Source organism: Fukomys damarensis, unplaced genomic scaffold, assembly GCF_012274545.1.
Source record: "Fukomys damarensis isolate Sample0158 unplaced genomic scaffold, DMR_v1.0_HiC HiC_scaffold_32, whole genome shotgun sequence".
Lineage (NCBI taxonomy): Eukaryota > Metazoa > Chordata > Mammalia > Rodentia > Bathyergidae > Fukomys > Fukomys damarensis.
In genome coordinates, this window is record NW_022900944.1 from 40,151,659 (window position 1) to 40,172,473 (window position 20,815).

Consider the following 20,815-nt stretch of genomic DNA (forward strand, 5'->3'; position numbering starts at 1 on the left):
AAAAAAAAAAAAAAAGAAAAGAAAGAAAACAAAGAAAAGCAGCAGCATCTCGGACGTCATCCCTACTGACACAAGCAAAGACAGCCCCACTGCCCTGTGTGTGGGGGCACAGGCACAGGACAAGGATGCAGGAGAAAATGCCAGAGTGACGACAGATGTGGGTCCACCGGTGTGAGGTCCCAGGTGTGACCCTCCATTGGTGGTGTCAGCCAGGGTTCAAGAGTTTCTTTCCAAGGAAGATTCTGGACATGACAATTTACTTGTCTACTCCAAGAGGGTAGCTTTATTAAAGGAAACTGGGACTTACATGCTTTTCTAAGTTAATGAGTGACCCACTCGTGTATTACTTCAGTTGTTACCGAGGCACTGATGCCCTTCAAACACACGCTCAACTGCATGCCAATGGCTACTCCTGGCTGTCAAAAATGCATCGCCGATAGCAGGTGTCTGACCTGACAGTTTCTCTTCTCCCTACCCCTATTTCCAGGAATCCTCAAGATAATCACAATGGTAAAAACACCCACCAGATGCTCAAAACTGCGACCTGAGATCTTTTCTCAACACAGCCTTCTCCCTCAAAGTCCACATCCCATGCATTTTTAGGAACCTTTCCCACAACTCCCTATGCTCAGTCTAAAAGGTTGTATGAGCAGAACCGCCCTTAATTCTTCAGTATCATTGTCTAGGAGTTCTAGTTTTATCTTCTAGAAGATTAGTTTATGTTTTTCCCCAATTCACTTCATGTCTCTCCAATTAGTTATCTGCATTGTAGCTGCTGAATATTTTTAAAACACTCATTTTGGTAAGATTTTGATGGTGTTCTTAGAATGAAATCCAAACTCTTCACCATGGTTTATATGCTTATGGTGGTCTGTTCCTCCTACTGTATTTATTCTACAGCCCGATACTTTCGTTTCTTACCACAAGGTTCTAAAACAAGATTGAGTGTGGTATTGTATGCCTGTGATCCCAGCGCTCTGGGAGGATGAGGCAGGAGAATCCCAAGTATGAGCCTACACTGGGCAGCTTAGTGATGGGCAAGATTTGGTCTTAAAAAAAAAAATTAAAGGCTGAAGATGTAGCTCATTATGAAGGCCCTGTGTTTGCTTCTCAGTGTGCGTTTGTCTCCCTCTCCCTCCCTCTCCCTCTCTCTCTCTCTCTCTCTCTCTCTCACACACACACACACACACACACACACACACACACACACAGTTCTAAAATATGCAGTTTTATTGCCGTTTCCTTTATCTAACTTGCTTGGGCCCTTCAGCCAGCTGGTCCTTCACATCCTCAAGTTTCACCTCAGAGAATACCTCCCTAATCCAAGCCAATCTCTTCATTTCCTTACAATTAATTTCTTCCCAACAACTTATCCTGATCCATAACTCTGTGTTCATTTACATAGTTATTTATATAACACTCTACTGTACTTTCCAACACTCTACTTTTCACAACAAAGAGATTTATTATTTTTTGCCTTTCAGGCCACAGCTACTGTCACTGTGGGACACAACAGAAGCTCAGAGCATGATACACAGAAGGGCTCACTGACAATTTAATTCATAGGTATTTTCACTTTTCCACTTTCCAAAGTCCCAGCCGACCTGAGTCCATTATGGAAACTTCAAGATGTCATCTAGATTCCCCCAAATAACTCAACACACATGGAACGCAAACTCCCACACACAGGCTAAGAGTAATTCATTTTCATTGCTTTCACCACTGAACTGCGGAGAGCTGCAGGTCACTACCAACATCACAGCAGCATGGCACCTGTCTGCAGAATTATCCATCCCACTGCACATGGGAATGAGGATGAGAATAAATCGAGGGCTTCCACTGAGACAGAAAGAAAACCTGTCTCTGAAAATTGCTTTATTAATTACGTAGCTGAACAAAAACGCTTGGGTGATGGAGGACCTACCCCCAACCTTATAAACATGAATTATGATGTTTTCCTTAGCACTAAGAGTATCTATCTATCTACATACATATATATAAAATTTTAGCAGAACCCATCAAATAATCTTCTCATAGCTATCTCTTGATATTCAATTTTTAGACAACCCAAGGCAAGGATAAGCTGACTGGGAAAGTCACTTTTTGATCTCTAGTTCTGAGAGTTGATTATTTTCCAGCTAGGTCTTATTTTGGGGGAAAGAGGGTGCTTACAGTTGATTAGTACAAGGTCAAAGCACGGGGAAATGGGGACCACAAGAGCCTTAACAGCAGTGACAGTAACACAACCGCATCAGCCTGGTGCTCTCTGGATTTGAGAGCACCGGCCTGGTGTAGTTATCATAGTCCGGAGTGCGAAGACAGGACACTAGTGCACCTCTGCTCTTTCCTGGCAATGTGAGCCCGGGACATCTTTTAACTTTCCTTAACACTTGATTCTCTACGCTGGCAAGTGAGTGAGTGAAGTGCTGTGCTTTATATAAGTGTCCCCGTGATGACCCATGGGTTCAAGACATGTTCCCCCATCTGTGGTGTCATTAGGAGGTGGGGATACTCTTAGATCCTGGGATACTAACCCCTTTTCTTCTCTTCTTGCTTCCTGGCTACCATGAGATAAAAAGATTTCTTCACTGCCTACTGCCTCTGTGATTTCATGCCCCCACCACACGCCCATAAACAACAGGGCCAACTGACCATGGACTGAAACCACCAAAACTGTGAGTCAAAAACAAACCTTTCTTCTTTGCCAGTTAATTGAATCAGGTATTCTGTCACAGAACAGAAATCTGACTTACACAGTAAGTTTTGTACTCCAACTGCACAGGCAAAACAATTGAAGCTTGAAATTACTACTAAGAATGCCCTAGTTGTATGTGTTCAGCTAGTGGTAATAGTATTGCTTCTATACAAACTGAAGCTAGTCACTCGCCCTGTGACAATAAACCATTAATCCCATTTTACAAAGAGGGGAAAAAAAGCAAACTCAAAGACATGACTAAAGAAAATCCACATATGGTAATAATCTTGCAGAGTTATTTGCAGAGGTATTGGCTATATTATCATCATTGCCCATTAAGATATTTTTCTTTTTTTTTATCTCTGGGGAAACTGCAACCTACAAAACCATAGTGGTGTAGGATGACTAAAACTCAGCTGACACTCAAGCAACATTTTTCTCTACTATGTAATTCTGCCTCATAGGCCAGCTGACCTGCAGTGATCAGCTACAATGGAGTATCTAAACAACAGACACAGACCAACTGGAATAACCGAAAAAGCATTCCTGCTATATTCCTAGGCATTCATGAAAGCCCAGAATAATGGTGAAAGGCTGGCATCCTCATGTGAAAATCAACACATTCTCTGAGCAGCCCACTGGGTTTCTGTCCCCCACTCCCCGGGAGGTGCTAACTGTCGTCTCCTGCTTATACTTTGAAAATGAGCCTACTGGGAAACAAATCTGGACTGAAAGAATCAGAGTGCTTTCAGGTCACTCAAGTCGGAGTCATCACAATGAATGTAGCACAAAGCATTGAGAAACAGATGAACTAAAAGGGCTTACTTCGAAGACCAGCGTCTCGTTCGTGGGTCCTGGTGCATACAGGCGTTCTGGGTGGCTGAAGGAGCGTTGATATTCAAACGTGGTCCCTGCAAAGGGGAACTCCCCCGGCCAGTCAATGTTCCAGCCGCCGGTGAGGTAATACCTCTGGCTGAGGCTTCGCACAGCGAGGTAACTGGGGGAAATCTGCAGCTCCTGGATCTCGATGCTTCGGGCTCCGGCTGGAATGACGACTACCGGATGATATTCTAAATGGAAAGAATAGAACGGCTCTGAATTCTACACTGTGCCTTAGAGAAGGGGGGCCAGAAATGCCCAGAGCCATGCACTGTCCATTTTCTTACAGTGCAGTTTCTGGACCACTGGCTGACACTCAGTCCCACTCTAGGAAGAGCAATTATTTCATTTTCCAGGTGGAGAAGCACTAGAAGATGATGCAGCTGTTCCAGTATCTTACTGAGCAGGTGTCTATGGACAGGAGACACACTTTTCTCCACCCAAGGCCAATAGAAGCCACAAACTCAGGAATGCTCTTTGGTCTTTCTAGCCTAGCTAGAAGAAATTTAAAGCCATGTGTTCTCAACAGGTAATATTCTGGAAACTCAAGATGTTTAGATAACTGTTTCTAATATTCATGTGCCACTGTGGTCACAGATCCCCTGAGTTTTATAGTATGTCTTGCCCTTCCTCCAATCCTAGGGATCAAACCCAGGCCTTGCTTATGTTAGGCAAGCAATCTACTCTTGAGCTACATCCCCAGATCTTTTATTTCGAAATAAGATTTTTCCAAATTGCCCAAGCTGACCTTGAATTTACTATCCTCTTGCATCAGCCTCCATTGGCTATGATTACAGGCACAGACCACCACGCCTAGCTCACAATATGTTTTTCTGTTTGACAAATTAGTTTGGGGCATATGATAGCCCCTAATTTTCATATTTAGACCACAACATAGGAAGGCATGCACTCAAAACACTTCTGAACTATAATGTCCAGACAAAACTTCTCACCCAAAACACCTCTATCCTCCCTTGTTTTTGCATGAGTGCTGAAAGCAATCATCTGTGTATCAGTTACCATATTAATGTGACTCACACATTTGGTGGCAGTTTTGCTTCAGCAGTGATGAGAGCACAATAGCACTGTCTCTTACCATTTGCTTTATGCTGGTTGAGGTACAGCCCTTTATAAAACTTGCAAGTTGAGTTATCTCCTTTGCAGACCCCACAGGCGTCCAAAACTGCTTTGGAGCCCAGTTCATGATCACATCCAACTGGCTGTGGGAAAGAAAATTAGAAAATCACTAATGATCAGTGAAGCCAGTGGCTAAGAATAACTACGAGGTATGTGGTTTTCTGTCTTTCCAGAACATCAGAGAGGCAGGACAGCTATGGTTAAAACCACAGTCTCTAGTCTGACTGGGGCTCATGCCTGTCCTCTGCTATTATTAGATTCATGACTGAACAAGATACAGAACTTATCTGATGCTTGGACTCCACTACATCTGTCACACTGGAATACCAGGTGAGATTTCCAGGCCAGTTCCCCGACTAAACCATAAAAATGTGGCAGTAATACACACACACACACCACACACACACACAACCTAAAAGGATCGAAGAGCTCATGGCCAAATTTAAATGAGAGAAAAAGTGAGTACTGAAGGAGAAAAGAAAACTAACTAGAAATAGTCACAAGGGTTGGGGATATAGCTCATAGCACTGTGCCTGCCTGCTAAGCACAAAGTCCTAAGTTCGATCCCCGGTACCAAAACAAACAGTCAATCAAACAGTCAAGCTAGTTCAAAATGTATTTGTGAGGTTCTAACAATGCAGAGAATATAATTAGTAACAGGCAGTAAAAGTTTACCATAATCATTACATCCACTATGTAAATAAAAAATGTCTCATCATTTTGATTTATTACACTGGGAAACAGAATGAAAGAGAAATTAAAATAATTGGACAGGCACCCTGCAAAAGCACCAGTGGGGATTTTAGAGCTAGAGTTCATATCCAAGTGGAACATTGAGCCTGCTTTCCCTGTCGCCTGTGCAGGGCCTCTCCTGATAGCCCTTGTGGGTTACATTTACCCATAGAAACGTAAGTATGGCCAGACCCTGAGGCGGAAATGTTCTTACTTCACAAATCCCATCGATACAGATGTCATTTTTGTGCGGTGAACAAGGAGTTCCATCTTTCACCTTGCCAGACATTGCAAAAAAAAATTCAAAGTTCTCGGCCTTACAGTACAGTTTACAACGATCTTCCTCTAGAAGCAAAAAGAGAGAGAGGATAAGGTCAAAGGGAAATTGTAAGGAAAATTATATGACTGTGAAGGGATAGATTAAATTTACTCAAGAATTGATCACGATCAAAGTGGACAATGCTATACACAGTTTTTTAATGTACATCTGTGTGCGTACAATAGTGATACATCCAGGTAGGTTTTAAGAATATGAACCCCATTTAACAGTTCAAGGGCTCAGAGCCAGAGCAGTTGCCTAGCACGGGCAAGGTTCTGGATTCAATCCCCAGCACCGCAACACAAACAAAGACCATTTGACAATCTCTATAAAGCTGATTTCATATTACTACACAAAGATTTTAATCCTTAAATCCTTAACAACAGTTACTATACACATGATTGGCAGGCTGTATAGCTGGCTTCCTTTGGATAATATTCTACACTTCAGAGGTCTGCAGTCAGCCATTGACAATATATAAATGAAAGGGTACTGCTGTGTTCTCAAGAAAGAACTTTTAAATCATGTTTCCAACAGCTTGAACCACTGCTGGTACATGCATTCCTGTCCCATTGGGTGGCTTGTACGCCAACGGTACATGCATAGCTGTCCTGTGATGTCCAACGGGACAGTCACGAATATACCATTGGAGATTCAGAGCCACTTGGCAGCCAGACATACAAAGTACAGCCCCATTTTGAAAGTGGAAAAAAAACAAATACTTTGAGGATCTTTATTTAGGGTTGGATTACTTAAGATATTTAGTCAGATTTTTAAATAAGAAAAATTATAGGCACTTCTGAAAACCACCATACGGCCAAAAACATTTAAACGTATATAGAGAGTAAAATCATATCCTGAAAATGAATAAGGAGCAAATAAACTAATCCTGAGGTCTGAAAAAGTAACTTCTGTTGACCATGAAGTCTCTGAGAAGTTTCTGGTATCCAAGGCAAAAGAAATAATAACTTTACAGCTCTTGTTATCAGAAAGAAGTTATTATGCCAATTCTCCGAGAGAAATAATTCTCTTTGGCCAAGAATTCCAGATGATATTTTTCACATGAGACCTTACGTAGGTGACACTGAGTGATATCCCTAACAACAGTTTTATAACAAATGTGTAAACAGTTTGCAAACAATCGTGATTCATAAAATCCCTCAACAAAAGACAAACTTGAGCACGAAGGAAACTAAATTAATATGGTTGAAATATGGAGATGTGTGGGTAGGCTGAAAGTTTTCCTTTCCACTATGCTTGTTTTAAATGACAGCTTTATTTAACGCCTCCTCATTTTCTCAGATGAGATTAGGAAGTCGGATGATATAGATATATTCTCTTTTCTCTATCATTCCCAGGAATTAAGTTCTAGTAAGTGTGGTTTTTGCAGCACAGATGCCCGGGGAAATTTATGAACTATTCCATTAGAAAGAGAAGAAGAGAAAGACAAGAGGAAAGAAAAAGAAGTTCACTATTGTAGGAGAAAGACTACACACATTTAAGAATAAAGTGTTGCTCTGTTTTTCTTTACTTCAGGAATGCCACGGACCTTCCAGTTACCTCTTTCCACCCATGCAAGTGGGAGAAGAGGAGACAGACCAAAATTCTTGACTTTGGTGTCTCCCTTAGGATGTGAGGCCATAAGGCCGTGCACGATGTTTCTTCAATGTTTTCCTGTGCAGAGAGAGCTCCACAGACATACCAGAGAATGAACGAAACGGAAAGCTCACTGCTTAGTGAAAAAGGCAAGACAATGAAAGAAAGAACATTGAAACCAGAAAACATTTACTTATGTACAGTTCTCTTTATGTATCCAACACAGGACCTATTTAAAGGAGAATAACAGAACAGATTCCCTACATACTGCTCTTGAATGAAAGACCACAGAGTATCTCAGAAGCCAAAGCAGAGAACAGGCAAGATGAAGGGAAGGACAACAGACTCTTAGAGGAAGAAATATGGATAGGAAACATGGGAACATAAAACCAAGAAGAAGCAAGCCTTGGGAGGCTGCGATTGGAGCAACTCCAGCTCTTCCATGGAATCATCTGCCGGAACCTACTGTGCGCACCCTTCCTGTGTAATTACTTGGGCCCTGGTAAAGCAGCGAGGAGCTCACTGCTGGAGAATGGGATGTACACCCATCTATTTTGGACAGGTAATGTCTGTTTATTCACACACTGCAAAATATATACCTGGTACTGTCCTTAGATTCTGAAGACCCAGAGGATAAAAGTATGCTCGAGGAAACAAAGACTTAATTTTTGTGGAGCCTAACTTCTTTTGGGGAGGAAGATAGTAAGTTGACTAGATTAAAAAAAAAATGTCTGCTTTGAGAAGAGGTATAAAGATTTTGGAGAATAAAATGAAGACTTATTTTAGATAGGCCGGCAATGGAGGCCTGAGAACGTAATATGAGATTTAAGAGATGTTCAGCCTTTGAATTGTGTTCTCTGAAGTAATTCCCAATAAATCTAAACCCTCTTCTGTTCAGCATCTCTTCAAATGCTTGGAACAGTTTCCTTTCAGCAGTAAATGTCCATAGGTACCTCACCCCTCCTTCCTAAAACACAGCTTGTGGAATGCAGTAGACTCGCCAGTTACGACCAACTTGACATAGGAACAACTTGGATTATGACCAGAATTTTAGTTTTAACTTATGACCAAAGTCTTGAGTTACAACCTGAAAGCTACCTGCTTGTGCTTCCAGATGGCCCCAGATACAGATTTAACCCTTAAAGAACTCTGGAAGGAATCTGACAACGTCCTTTCCTGTGTGGGATTAACTGAGAAATCCTAGTCCAGTTTCTCTCTAAGGACACCGAGACCTGCCTGGAAGAAAAGTGTGGCCTAACATTATACAGGGAGAGACTTCGAAGCCAAGTGACTAACTTGAGTTACAACCAGCCCTCGGAAACGAACTGAGTTTGTAAGTTAAGGGTCCACTGTATTTATGTCTATCTCTGGCTGGGCTTCTGAATAAAGTCATGATCCAAAACCTGATCAACACTCCTGATCAGGCCCTGCTCGTTTGGGGCAAAGCAGTCCTCTCCTCGCTTTGCACTTGGAGGCTCTGTTTGCTGGAGATTTCTCTAACTGCATTAGTGTCGTCCATGGTAACTGATCATACAGATTCATCTGCAGCTTTTACACAGAAATAGCTTGTGAACCGTCAAAACCTCGAGTCGCTTCTCCTTCTCCACAGGCACATGTGAGATTCTTGTGGGTCCTTTTTTAAGCTGCAGCAGGTGAGTTCTGATAAAATCAAGAGCCTGCAACAGTGTAAAGAAAACAACTAGGATAGTGGCATCTCATTCTGTGTAGGTGATAGAAAGTATATCAAATTCTCATAATGCAACTAAAATTTGGGGAGGGGAGGATTAGCCAAAATAAAAATAAGCAAATTTAAAAAGCGAACTGCAAGCCATAACCGTAAGGTGTGGAAAGCAAGAAGAATCCACCACAGAGACAACTTTTCGTCAGGGCTGTGTGTGCGCATGCGAACACATGCCCTCCCCGTGCTTGCCGTCACCGCCAGCTCGGTTGCTGAGGCTGCTGTCTCTGTGGGGGTTACGTGGTTCCATGAGTCTTCGGTCTGGACCGTTCATACCAATCCCAAGAAACATCCCTGGGAGGCAAAGCTGCTGAAATGTCAAAGGTGAGTTTAGAGACACATGGATCCTTTCGCTTACAGATGTGGGAGACAAGGGGTTTTTGCCGGGGGAAAAAGGTGTGGGAAAATAAACAAAACCCATGGAAATTAACAAAGAAGCGAACAAGGACAAGTCTGGGGAATGAAAGGTAAACACTGAGATGCTTATACATCAGCAGCCATCTCTTCTGTGTTCCTCATTCCCATTAGCATCAGCACAGCGGCATTCACTTGAGGGTTACAGCGAGTGAATTACCTTCCACTTTTGTATAGGGTTTCCACTGGTAGAACCATCCACGGAAAGGCTTGCTGTTATATTCTGCACACTGCTGGGCTCGAAAATCCAAGCTATTTGCACTACAAGGGTCAGTGTTGCACAGCTTATACATACGGCTAGATCCTGGACAGAACTTGCCACCATACTGAGGCCTAAAAATAAAATTTAAGAATTGTAACACTAGCAGTCAAATGCCTTGTTATTACTCATATGCAGCAAGGTAAAGAGGGACAATCAAGGTGACTGTTTATCACAGAAATGGGAATGCATAGCATACAATTTGCCACATCTCTTCTTGTTTCAGCAGCAGATATAATCAATCGGGGTATTCTTTTCTCCTTTTTTTTTTTTTTTTTTTTTTTTTTTTTTTTTTTTTTTTTTTTTTTTTGCAGAAGCTGGACATGGGCTCAAAAATTCTTTTTCTTTGTACCGGGGATTGAACTCGGGTCCTTGCAGTTGCAAGGCAGGCCACCAAACCACTGAGCTAAATCCCCGGCCCTCACAATTCTTTTTCAGAATACCTTTAGACAGTGGCTACCAAAGCTCACTAATTGGAATTGCCAGGTGTGATGAAACTTATTTGCTATCTCTGTTCCAATTTTAATATTCTGGCAATTTTCTTAGTAACTCATGAAAAGATACTTCTTATGTCCGTCAGATTGCCTATGTGTCAGAGAAACATGTAAAAGCACTGATACGTTCTTAGTAACGTGTGAGCTGTGTGCTTTCCCTCTTCCTCCCTCTCCGTCTCTCTCCCACTCGTGCTCCCTCTCTGTCTCTGCACTCACATAAGAGCAGACCCACCTACACCTCCAGCTTTTCTCCCATTTCCTAACATGCACCTCCTTTTCCTCCAGTACTTTTCCATGCACCTGTCCTAGACAGAAGGTCAGGACACTGGGGTGAAGGAACAGAGGGTCTCATCAGCCGTGTTCTCAGACCCAGCTCTGCCAGTCTTGCAGAAGGCCTTCTGGTCATTGTCTGGCTCTGGTGTGTTTTTTGAATTCAGCTAAACTGAGGGAAAATACTGCCTTGTTTTCATCCACAAATCACTTTTTAACTTTGCAGGTGGCCCACTGCTTTCCTGCCAAGCACAATGGGAAATGGATTTCCAGAATAGGGAATCCCATTAGAACATAAATAATGATCGGATGGTAAGCTCTTTAAGATCTTAGTGGGCAGACTCTGATCTGCAAAAGCCGGAAATCAAAACAAAGAAAAATGATGACAACCACACTGACCATGGACAACTAACCACGCATCCAGTCCACTCTATTCATGAAGTAATGGCTTCTTTTCACCTCCCCCCTTTTCAGAGCCTTCTCAACTGTGGATCGTCACACAGGAAAATTCAATTCCAACATGTAACGTGAAAGGAGGCTCCAAGTTAATAAATTTCTGTGATTAGAATTCCTTGTCTCTCCAGGAAGCACAAGTATTTCATAAAACACCCTTGGATTTGCTTCAGCATATTTTACCCGGTCCTCCTATAACTGCATGTTAAGATGGAGTCACCAGAAACAGGAAGGGCCGTGCTGCCAGGATGGGATTTTTACGTTATTTTGAAACTTTGCGGACGACTCTTTAAATCTGCAGCAGCCAAGGTCCTAGAGCAAATCCCTGCAGACTTCTTATCTTAAAAGCATTTAGAAATCCTGAGAGCGCTTTATCATAGTCCCAAGATCCCCAGTCATCTTAACAAGACAGGTTTAAAACTAATTGTCGCATTTAAGACTTTCTGAGAGTTAACAAATAACCCTCCTGTGGACCGAGCATTTTGAATGAAGTGAAAGGGGCCCACAGAGTGCTACTTTGTCAACTCTGGGCCTCTGAGCACATCTCACCTTCACTGGTTTTACAGGAGAAGCACAAAGTGCCTCACAGAGCTCAGAGCGAGCTTGTGGAATGAAGGCCCACAGGCAGAAGACTCAGCTCAGAGCTCAGCCTCAGACCTGGGATTCCTTCATATTCAACCATGCCTGGGGCCTGCATGGGAAGAGGGAGGGGGTGAAAGAGAGAGTGCAGAGGTTAGGAGCTGGCCTTTCACAAGGAGGCAGACCTGGGATTTAAACATTCACTGTCTCAGGGCCGGGGATTTTTGTGTCTGCCTTGCAAGTACAAGGTCCTGAGTTCGATCCCCACATTCACTGTCTCTTTACAAGGTTGACTTTAAGAAATTCTATTTAATCTCCTCATCTGTAAAATAGGGGCAATTTTGGCCACTGATATAGGCCCTGGAAATAAAGTGTTTGTAAATGGGGAGGGGAAGAGGGGGCGAAGGGAGGGCAGGGACAAGGGGAAAAAATGAGACCCAAGACCTGTCATGTAAAGGCACAAGATCCCAATGATGAATGTAACTGTACTGTATCCCTAAAATATACCAATAAACTCAATAAAAAAGAATTTGAGGCAGTTTTAGTATAAATAAATTATAACTTTTTAAAGAGTTCATACTTTTGTAGTAAGTGCCTATGTTGTGCTGGGTATGACACCATCTGGTTTTGACATATTTATACCTTTCATTTTTCATTAGGGATAAAAGCAAAGTTAAAAAAAAGCAAAGACTGGCAAGAATTTCAGCTTTTTAAACATCAAATCTTCCAACTCAGGTAATTTTTCTGCAATCTTAAACATTAGTGTTAGGATAAATCAACAGAAAATTCTACCATAATGCTCCCTGGTGCGGTAAGTTCTTTGTGATTAGAAATTAAAAAGAGAAACAGAAAATAAAAGTCTAAGGACTTGATTTTGTCGCTAGGTTATGTTACTACGTGTTTGCTTGTTTGTGCAGAGCTCATCTTGACCACAAATGGTTGTGAAGTCTGTTGGTTTTACCTTTGTTATGACCACTTGGGGAGCTCTGTTACACACACACACACACACACACACACACACACACACACATATGGATTTCTGCTCCCCCCCCGGTCTCTCTCAATAAGAAAACATGATGTGTGTTTTGAAAAGGAATCGGTATCTTTTTTTAAAAAAGTACTCTAGTGATTCTGGTATTTGAACCCGGGAATTACTGGTTGGAAAAGAGGTCACAGATTTGGTTCAACCATTGCTCCGGAGCCAGACTTTCCTTCGAACTCCATTTGCTAAGTGGCCTTAGAGTAAATGGAACATAACTCCTTCTGGAATGGAGTCATGTTTTACGGAATTTCTAGAACGCCTTAGCATGTCTCCGTTCATTTCCACGAAGAGATTTTATAGGAATTTACTAGACTTTTTCACGGTAGACGGCAGGACTTCGGATTGACTCTGCCATAAGCAGGGGCTGTCCAGGCAGGGGCTGCTGCTGCTGTCTTAGGGTACCTGGGTGCCCAGTTGGAAAATAGCTGGATCTCACAAGGCTCCAACCCACATATTGGTTCTAACCTGATTGGGAGCAAATGCCTGGAAAAGTACTTTGAAAGATTCCTAAAGCATAGTGGGACTCAGTGCACAACAGGCCTGGGGGCGATGAGAAATGTCCTCTACAAACACAGCATAAAGGAGGCAGCCACATGTGCTGGCAAAGGCCATTCTAAGATTGATAACCTTTAAACTCTTTGAGCGCTCCAAAATTTGAGAAATCCATAAATCAGCCAGGAATCATTCATTTTGTATGAAAAAAAAATACAGACTGGGAAAAATATCATTAGATGAAACAGAAACCCCACACTGCTTCTCAGATAAGAAAGCAAGAACAGTTAGGCTGAGTGACGTGAACAGAACCAAAGGCTGAAACTGAAGCAAGAAATAAAAAACTTCAAACGGTGAAAAAAAAAAAATCCCCAGCTTTACTACAACAAAGCAAATTAAGAGCAGAGAGAGAACAATTAATTCAACTCTCTTGGGGTATCCTATCATCTACTTGTTTTATTTGTGACTTCATGCATAGTTAAAGTAAACAGCGTCCTGATTATCTTTAATCTTGCTTAATGGGACAAAACCGCACCAAGTGGAAATACTTTAGTGATTAATGCTTTTATAAGGCATCTCTAAAATTACAATATGATATTTCCATGAACAATACTCTATTATAATGAGAGTTCTCAGTCCCATAGATATGAGAAAGGTTTAAATTTAACTCTCAGGGGCATTCTTCATGCACTTTACCAGCAGAGCTATTAAATTTGGTAATCTATTTCTTTCTTGGGAAAATATCGGGGTTGTAAAACGTTGCCATGTATGAAAAACAGATCCATGAAATCTGCTTCGAAAAAGGAAAGTAATATAATGATTTTAACAATCCTATCCCAAACATGGGCTACATTCAGAGCATCAGAGGGCAGCTGTAACAACCCAGCATACATCATAAACACGTCACAGGTCTTCTTTCCATTATGCCCAGTACCCGGGTCTTGAGACCCCAGGGAGTCTCAAAGACGATTCTGCCCCTGTAGGCCCAGGGCCAGCACCTGCAGATACTTTTGGTTCTGGCTTGGAGGGTGCAGGCATGGGAAGGGACCCCACTGGCACCTAGTCTGGAGGTACCAGGGAGGACAGCCACAGGCATGTGCCGGCCCTTCATCTCAGTAGCGCTGAAGCCTCCTGTTGCTTTAGTTTCCTTATTTAGTGTAATCCTTAATGCACCAAGCATTTATGCCATGCTTACAACCTGCCAGGCCCTTTTCAAACTAGATGATCATGGTTATCTCGGAGAGTTAGGTGCCACCCTTACCCAGTTTTGTAAATGAGGGGCCGGGGACAGACACAGCCCATCAGCAGCGGCCACGTGGCCTGCACTGGCAGGGCCAGGACAGTTGGGCTTCAGCCTCCCTTAACCTCTGTGCAGTTACTGCAATCGTGTTGTAAAACGAAATCCCCCATTTTCCAAGTCTCCACCACATTATTCTCATTCCACTGCACCCTCTAAGGTCCAGGGATGCCTCTGCCTCTCCCCCTGCCTCAGTGGGGTGACCCTGGGGTGATCCTGCCCTTTTGGTGATCTCTGAATGAGGACTTTGAAAACCGCACAGACTCCAGAACCGTTTGTGGAGGGTCCAAGAGATGCTCCCTCGACTTTGAGGCATTTTCCAGGCATGATTTCTAGTCCAGCCCAAACCTTCTGAGGTGGATGATGCATCTCTGATTCCTACACACATCCAAGCTCAGAGCTCTGATGACTTCGCAGAACCCAGGCAGTTAAGAAGGGGAAAACACAGGGTCTGGAGTCTTCCTGTACCCAAAGCTCAGCCTTCTACATGAGCATGTGTCACTTGCTGAGGGCAGACACCTGTATGACTTGATCCCGGGAGGCTCGGTTACTCCTCCCAGTTGCTTTTTGTTTTCATTTTCATTTTTAAGGAAAATTTTTAAAAATTGTCAATTTTTCAAAACTGTGAAATTTCCTGATTTCTCTTGAAAAGTCAGGTAGCTCTGTCAACACGTTAACGCCTATTTCTGTGCAGCAAAAATCTTGATGTCTCCAGCCCGCTGAGCTGGGAGGCCCACACACGTTCCAACAGCCCAGCCTCCCTGTTCTGTAGGACTGACTGCAGAGCCCTCACTGAGATTCAAAGTAGCTCAGGATGTGAAAGGTGAGGGCTGGAGACTGAAATACTTTCTTCTTCTGGTACCAGAGATTGAGTTCGGGATCTTTTCACTGAGCTACATCCTCAACCCCTTTTTAATTTTTTTTTTAATTTGGAGACAGGGTCTCACTCAAGCACAAAGTCACCTACGCTGGGCTAAACCTGTGTTCCTCTTGCCTCAGCCTCCTGGACAGTGGGGATGATGGGAACGAGCCACCTTGCCCAAGCAGACTGGGGCCTTTCACACAGAGGGAGCTTCCTTTGCTGTGTGCTGGTTTCTGCCCACCCTGCTGCTTCCCAGCGTACACAGCCTCTTATGCAAACAGGGAAAACACTGTGGACTGCTAGTGAGCAAAAGCAAGAAAACCACACTTGAGGCGGGAAGTGACAGGCCGAAGGTCAAGGTCTTCCAAAGACCAGCTTTCTACTAGAGTCTTACTTGGGGTTGTTGCAGTGTCTCTCCTGATACTTCACTCCTCCGCCACAAGTCCGGGAACATTCTGACCACTTCGACCAGGAGGACCACTGGCCATGGACGGGTCGCGGCCCGAGCTCCCCCAGCTTCACACACTGGCCTTGGCGACACCACTGTGGAGAGAACACGACACGTTTCCTGTCAAAGACCGCCTCTGACAGCACAAGGAGACGAAAGGTACCAGGTAACAGAGAAAGGCGCTGTGGGACACCCTGCTTAGTCCTTCCCCTGCCGGGCTATACAAGCACTCAGATACTCCAGATCTACCACCTGCCTCTAGACAGGTTCTCATTGAGAGAGAAGAGCACCTGCCAGCAACAGGGTGAGGATCACACGCTTTGTGAGTCGCCCAGCAGCCGGGGGCGGGAGTCAGGATGACACCAGAGCTCCCCTTGACAGCCATGGACAGTGTTACCTACGGACAGTTCAGGTCATTCATTCAAAAAGAAACAGTTTTTAAGCTATCAACCAAAAATTGATCATTTTAAGTGGTTATCTCATCAAAGAATAGATGCAACTGTATATACACTAGATTTTGTTTACGCAAACTATCTATAGAGCATCGCTTATGAAACCGAGTAAGTCTGAACATGCTCTTGTGCTAACACCCTTCAATTGTCTGTCTATAGGAAAGGCCCCTCCTTTAGATCCTCAGATGCCTTTGAACTCTTGGCATCTATGATGAGTTAAATCTGAGTCTTTCACTGGCCCAGCGTCTGTACAAGGTAGAGTGAGAGCTGTTTTCTGGATTAACCTTCCAATTTTCTAGCTTTGCAACAAAGTCCAGGCTGTGCTGGTCATATCCCTCGCCGGGGTTGCACTAGCCTAGGGTGTTTTTTACTTTTCGTCCTGTGATGCTTCTATTACCAGCAAGTTCTGCATGACTAAGCGTAACTGTGCACTTTCCTAAAAGCCTCTGCAATTAGACACAAAGGGTCGGGTTTGGACCACGCCAGGTTCTTCTGAGAAGTGGGGCTCAGTTACAGAATTATGGGGAGATTGTTTTGACTTTTAAGCCTTCACATTTCCCCCACGATACATTTGGCTTTGTGGCTGTTGACTGTGTGGCTTCGTAGCTGGTGCACATTGTCTAGGTTAACATATTGCTTCCTTTCTTCCTGTTCTTGCCATGTGCTGACTGATTGTTCTGTTTTCAATTTTCCCCCCAGTGGGTTAATTGCCATTTCAGGGATTACATGAAATCACATAACATTGGGGGAACTTTTTTTGGGGGGTGAAGCTAATGGTCATTTGAAGATTGCATCTACCATATCTTCCTACCAGTAACCACAGGGCTGCACTAGGCTGAGACAAAACAACAAAAATAATAGCGAATGACAATATCACCGGCAGCGGCTAAGTTGTTTCTGTCCTAAAAGTGGTGGGGAGACGAACTTCATATACAAAATCTCATATAATCCTCCAAAAGCTTTGGGGAGTTGGATACATTATACAGAGGAGAGACTGTAAGGGAAGAAAAATTAACATGCTGACAGTCATGGATACTCAGATACCTACTTATGCAGCAGAGACTGGATTTAATTCAGCAGCCAAAGCTCCTAAATGGGACTTGTACTTCTCATCTCAGAAGTATATTACTGATCAATGTATCTTAGTGTTAATCTAATGCCTTATCTCCAGATAAAGTTTTTTTTTTAGATCTGTTCCAGTCCATCAATCAGACTTTTTATTCTTTCAGTGTGGATCCTAGACTGGGTTAGGCTGATGACAGCCTGCCCCTCTCTGATTTTTCAGTGTAGAAACTAGGAATATACAGTAATTTACACATATACATGCAAACAATCACATGCAGATATAAAACTACATATAAAAGTAAATATTAAATGTATGCATATCTAATATTATCAATCTATTCACACTTACATATCTCTAGCACTACTTCTAATACCAAATTGAATGGTGCTGTTTTACACCAATACCTTGTGGTAAACAGCAAGCACAAACCTTTCTCCTTCGCACACATACCTTGAGATAAAAGTATATGGCCTTTATAGCCTCAAGCATTTATTAAGCATTGATAGTACACATATCACTGAAGGACAAGAGGCAGGAGAGCAAGGGGAAGGCTGCATTGAGTTCTTCCGGTTAAAAAAGGAAAGCATGAAGCACTGGCCACGCTGCGCCTGGCACTCAGGGAAAACATGACTAGCCAGGGGTGGTGGCACAGGGCTGTACTCCCTGCATTTGTGAGGCTGAGGCAGGATTGAGGCAAGTTCGAGGCCAGCCTGGGCCATGCAGTGCAACCTTAACTCAAAAAACAAAACAAAACACACAGAGAACAAAAATAAATGAAGGATAACCTTTTCCCCACAGACAGACAGACTTCGGGCCGGGGATGCAGCTCAGTGGCACTGTGCCTTCCTGGCAAACACAAGGTCCCGAGTGCGATCCCTGGTACCAAAACAAAACAAAAAGCATGGCTAAGCCATGGCCTTGCCCCTCTTGGAGCCTGCAGCCCAGGAAAGAGCCAGCTGCACGCCCTGCTGAAGGAAGGATCGGCGGAGTGAACGAGTGAGTGGGTACAGAAATACACTGGAGTGATGACAGCTAGGACCGACCAGGGTGCTGTCTGCCGAAGGTGACCTCACAGTGCAGGGGTCTGCCCAGCGCATAACCTGCAACCTACGTTAGAGAACAATGGGAGAGGCAGCAGGATAACGGGGCATTTACTTTTCAGCTTCCGTCCTAATTTATCTCTTGCTCTGCTCACTGAAGTCTAATGCAGGTGCATTTAATCCCCACGGAATCGGATCCCTGATGTATTCATAGAACAAACCTAAACCTACATTATATACTACTTATTTACACTATTCATTTATATCAACTTTTTCTATTTCTGTCAACACTTCCCATGTTTAAATGTTCCTTTTGAAAATGCATTAATTCTCAAGTTGCACGTTCTAATTTTTGAGGCTTCAAAAACAAATACTGGAGTAGTATTTGTTTTCAATGATCTCATTATTTATTGTTTGTATCATCACAGCTATAATACTTCTATTGCATTTTTAGTAAGAATCCTTGTAGTAGTTTTCTAGTTGTAATGTTCCTAGTAATATCCAATTAAAATTTGTGCATAACTCTCCAATTTCTAAAATGCTTATTATCTTTAAAATAAGTAAATGATTAAAACTGAACCTCACAAATCTTCTAAAATTTAACAAATATCAGAAAACATTCATTTGCTGGGTATCCACTGGCTGGCATGTGTCTGTGATTGGCTTCTATTTTTGGCCTTTCCCTACAAAGGTACTTATTCTTCTTATCACACTGAAGAACTTCTATGTAAACTCCAGTGCCCACCTTGCTGTATCCATTCATTGTACCTATGCTAAGTGCATACCTAATCCAAAGCATGACTCACACCTCATTCGTCTGGGCTCTGAGAGCAACTAGTGCTTAACAACTGTGTGCCTTGAAGAGAGAGGCGCGCTGGCTTCTGCACAGGTCTCCTGACTGGACTGTAAAGTCTTTAAGGGGCATGAATGATTTACATGCATCTCTGCATCCTCAGAATCTCCTGTACCTGACATCTAGTAGCCCAAAGAGCACGGGGGGACTGAATTTGCTTTAAGTGGTCCTGTCTTCTCACAGGCTGAAGTCAGCAAACCTGCAAAGGTCATCCTTACAGCAACTCTACCATGGTTTTGCCAATGAACTTCCCAAATCAGAACCACTTACGGGTCCTTCAGGTGAAGATTTTACCGGGAAACGGGGGAAAATAGAAGCTAAATTCTGAGGGTGCTTCAGGGAGGGGGAAGCCCCATCCTTTGACAGTGGTGTCACTGTGAGTGACAGGCATCTGCGGGCATGGCAGAAGCCAGACACAGCTCCTGTGAGCAGAAGAGCAGAGGCTTTGGTCTGGAGTGACAATTGCTCCTGAGGCTTCGACATAAAGCACAGAGTTTAAAAGGTACAAGGTATGCAATGAAACCTATTAGCTGAGGGAAATATAGTGATATTTTTACTCAAGCCTCCATCTGGAAAGAAAAAGGGATACAAAGTAAAAATAAAAAAATGTTAAATGATCGAACTAGCTGGGTTATATTAGCATTCAGCTTACTGCATAATGCTGGTTACTATAAAGACAAGGCAGAAAATATATGCGGTCAAGGCCTTGCATTCTGAGGTCACGACACAAGCAGTCGGGTTGGGTTCTGATTTTCAAGTTTCCAGAGCTAAAAACTAACAAGTACGCAGTTTACCATACTCAAGCCACAAACGGTTCCTTCGGCTGCCGGCATGAACTTGGTCTCACACCTGTGGCCCAGTCGGTGGCACCAGAGTGATTTGCAAATGTCCTGAAAGGAGAGAAGGTGCTGATGAGGGTGGTGTTGCCAGAGGAGTGGGAATAGGCAAAGCTTTTATACACAAAATTGCTCCGTGGGGGTCCCTGAAATAAGACCAAGTATTCAGAAAGAGGCGAGCAAAGCTGTAGGAGCAGGAAGGCTCTAGAGCACCTTTCATTTATGGTTTCATAACAGCTGGGAGGCAGCACAAGTCAACTGCTAATCTGGAGAACACATGCATTTGAAGAAGCTCACTTAGCGGTGGAAATGGACAAGCAACCAACACTTCCAAAGCTGCAAAGTCCCACCGCCGCCGAGGGCCAGTCGGGACCCACAGCGGCCCGGCTCCGGAGTCGAGCTCTGTCACTACAGCTCTGGACCTGGCTTTGCTGTGAATGGACGTCGGAAAGCTCTCCATCGTCCCAGGCCTCAGTTCCTTGTCCGTAAAGTAAGGGGACTGAACCAGGCAGCTTCCAACTCGAGGAGCCGAAGGTGCTGCGCTGAAGAAAGTCACCAGGGGATGTTTGTCAGGAGACATCGGGGATCATCAAAGGGACTCTATCTCGTGTGCCACATTCCTTTCACCGAGACAGAAACGTAAACGCGCACATTTGAGAGAAAATACTGACAACAGAAGAGATGACAACATGGTTTTGGTGGATACTTGACATAACTCTGGAAATTCAATTAACTAGACACTCTATTCCTCAAGAATTCCACTCAGTATTTTTCAAAAATAAAAACATAATTAGTTTAGTAGTAATATTTCATACATTTAAAAACTTTCCACTGGACCAAGAAAACAGGGAAACCAGATGTA

At 43.3% G+C, this 20,815-nt stretch overlaps 1 protein-coding gene across 3 annotated transcripts in view; it reads right to left on the reverse strand.

Moving 5' to 3' along the window:
• Positions 1–20,815, reverse strand: part of Adamts18 (ADAM metallopeptidase with thrombospondin type 1 motif 18) — a 127,770-nt gene that overhangs the window by 31,518 nt on the left and 75,437 nt on the right. For all 3 annotated transcript variants that reach the window (XM_033758039.1, XM_010609479.3, XM_033758040.1), the window contains 6 exons: positions 19,912–20,007; positions 15,653–15,801; positions 9,671–9,843; positions 5,658–5,788; positions 4,671–4,794; positions 3,521–3,765 (listed from right to left, as the gene is read on the reverse strand). In XM_033758039.1, coding sequence (XP_033613930.1) covers positions 3,521–3,765; positions 4,671–4,794; positions 5,658–5,788; positions 9,671–9,843; positions 15,653–15,801; positions 19,912–20,007 — 918 coding nt within the window. The remainder of the gene's footprint in view (positions 1–3,520; positions 3,766–4,670; positions 4,795–5,657; positions 5,789–9,670; positions 9,844–15,652; positions 15,802–19,911; positions 20,008–20,815) is intronic.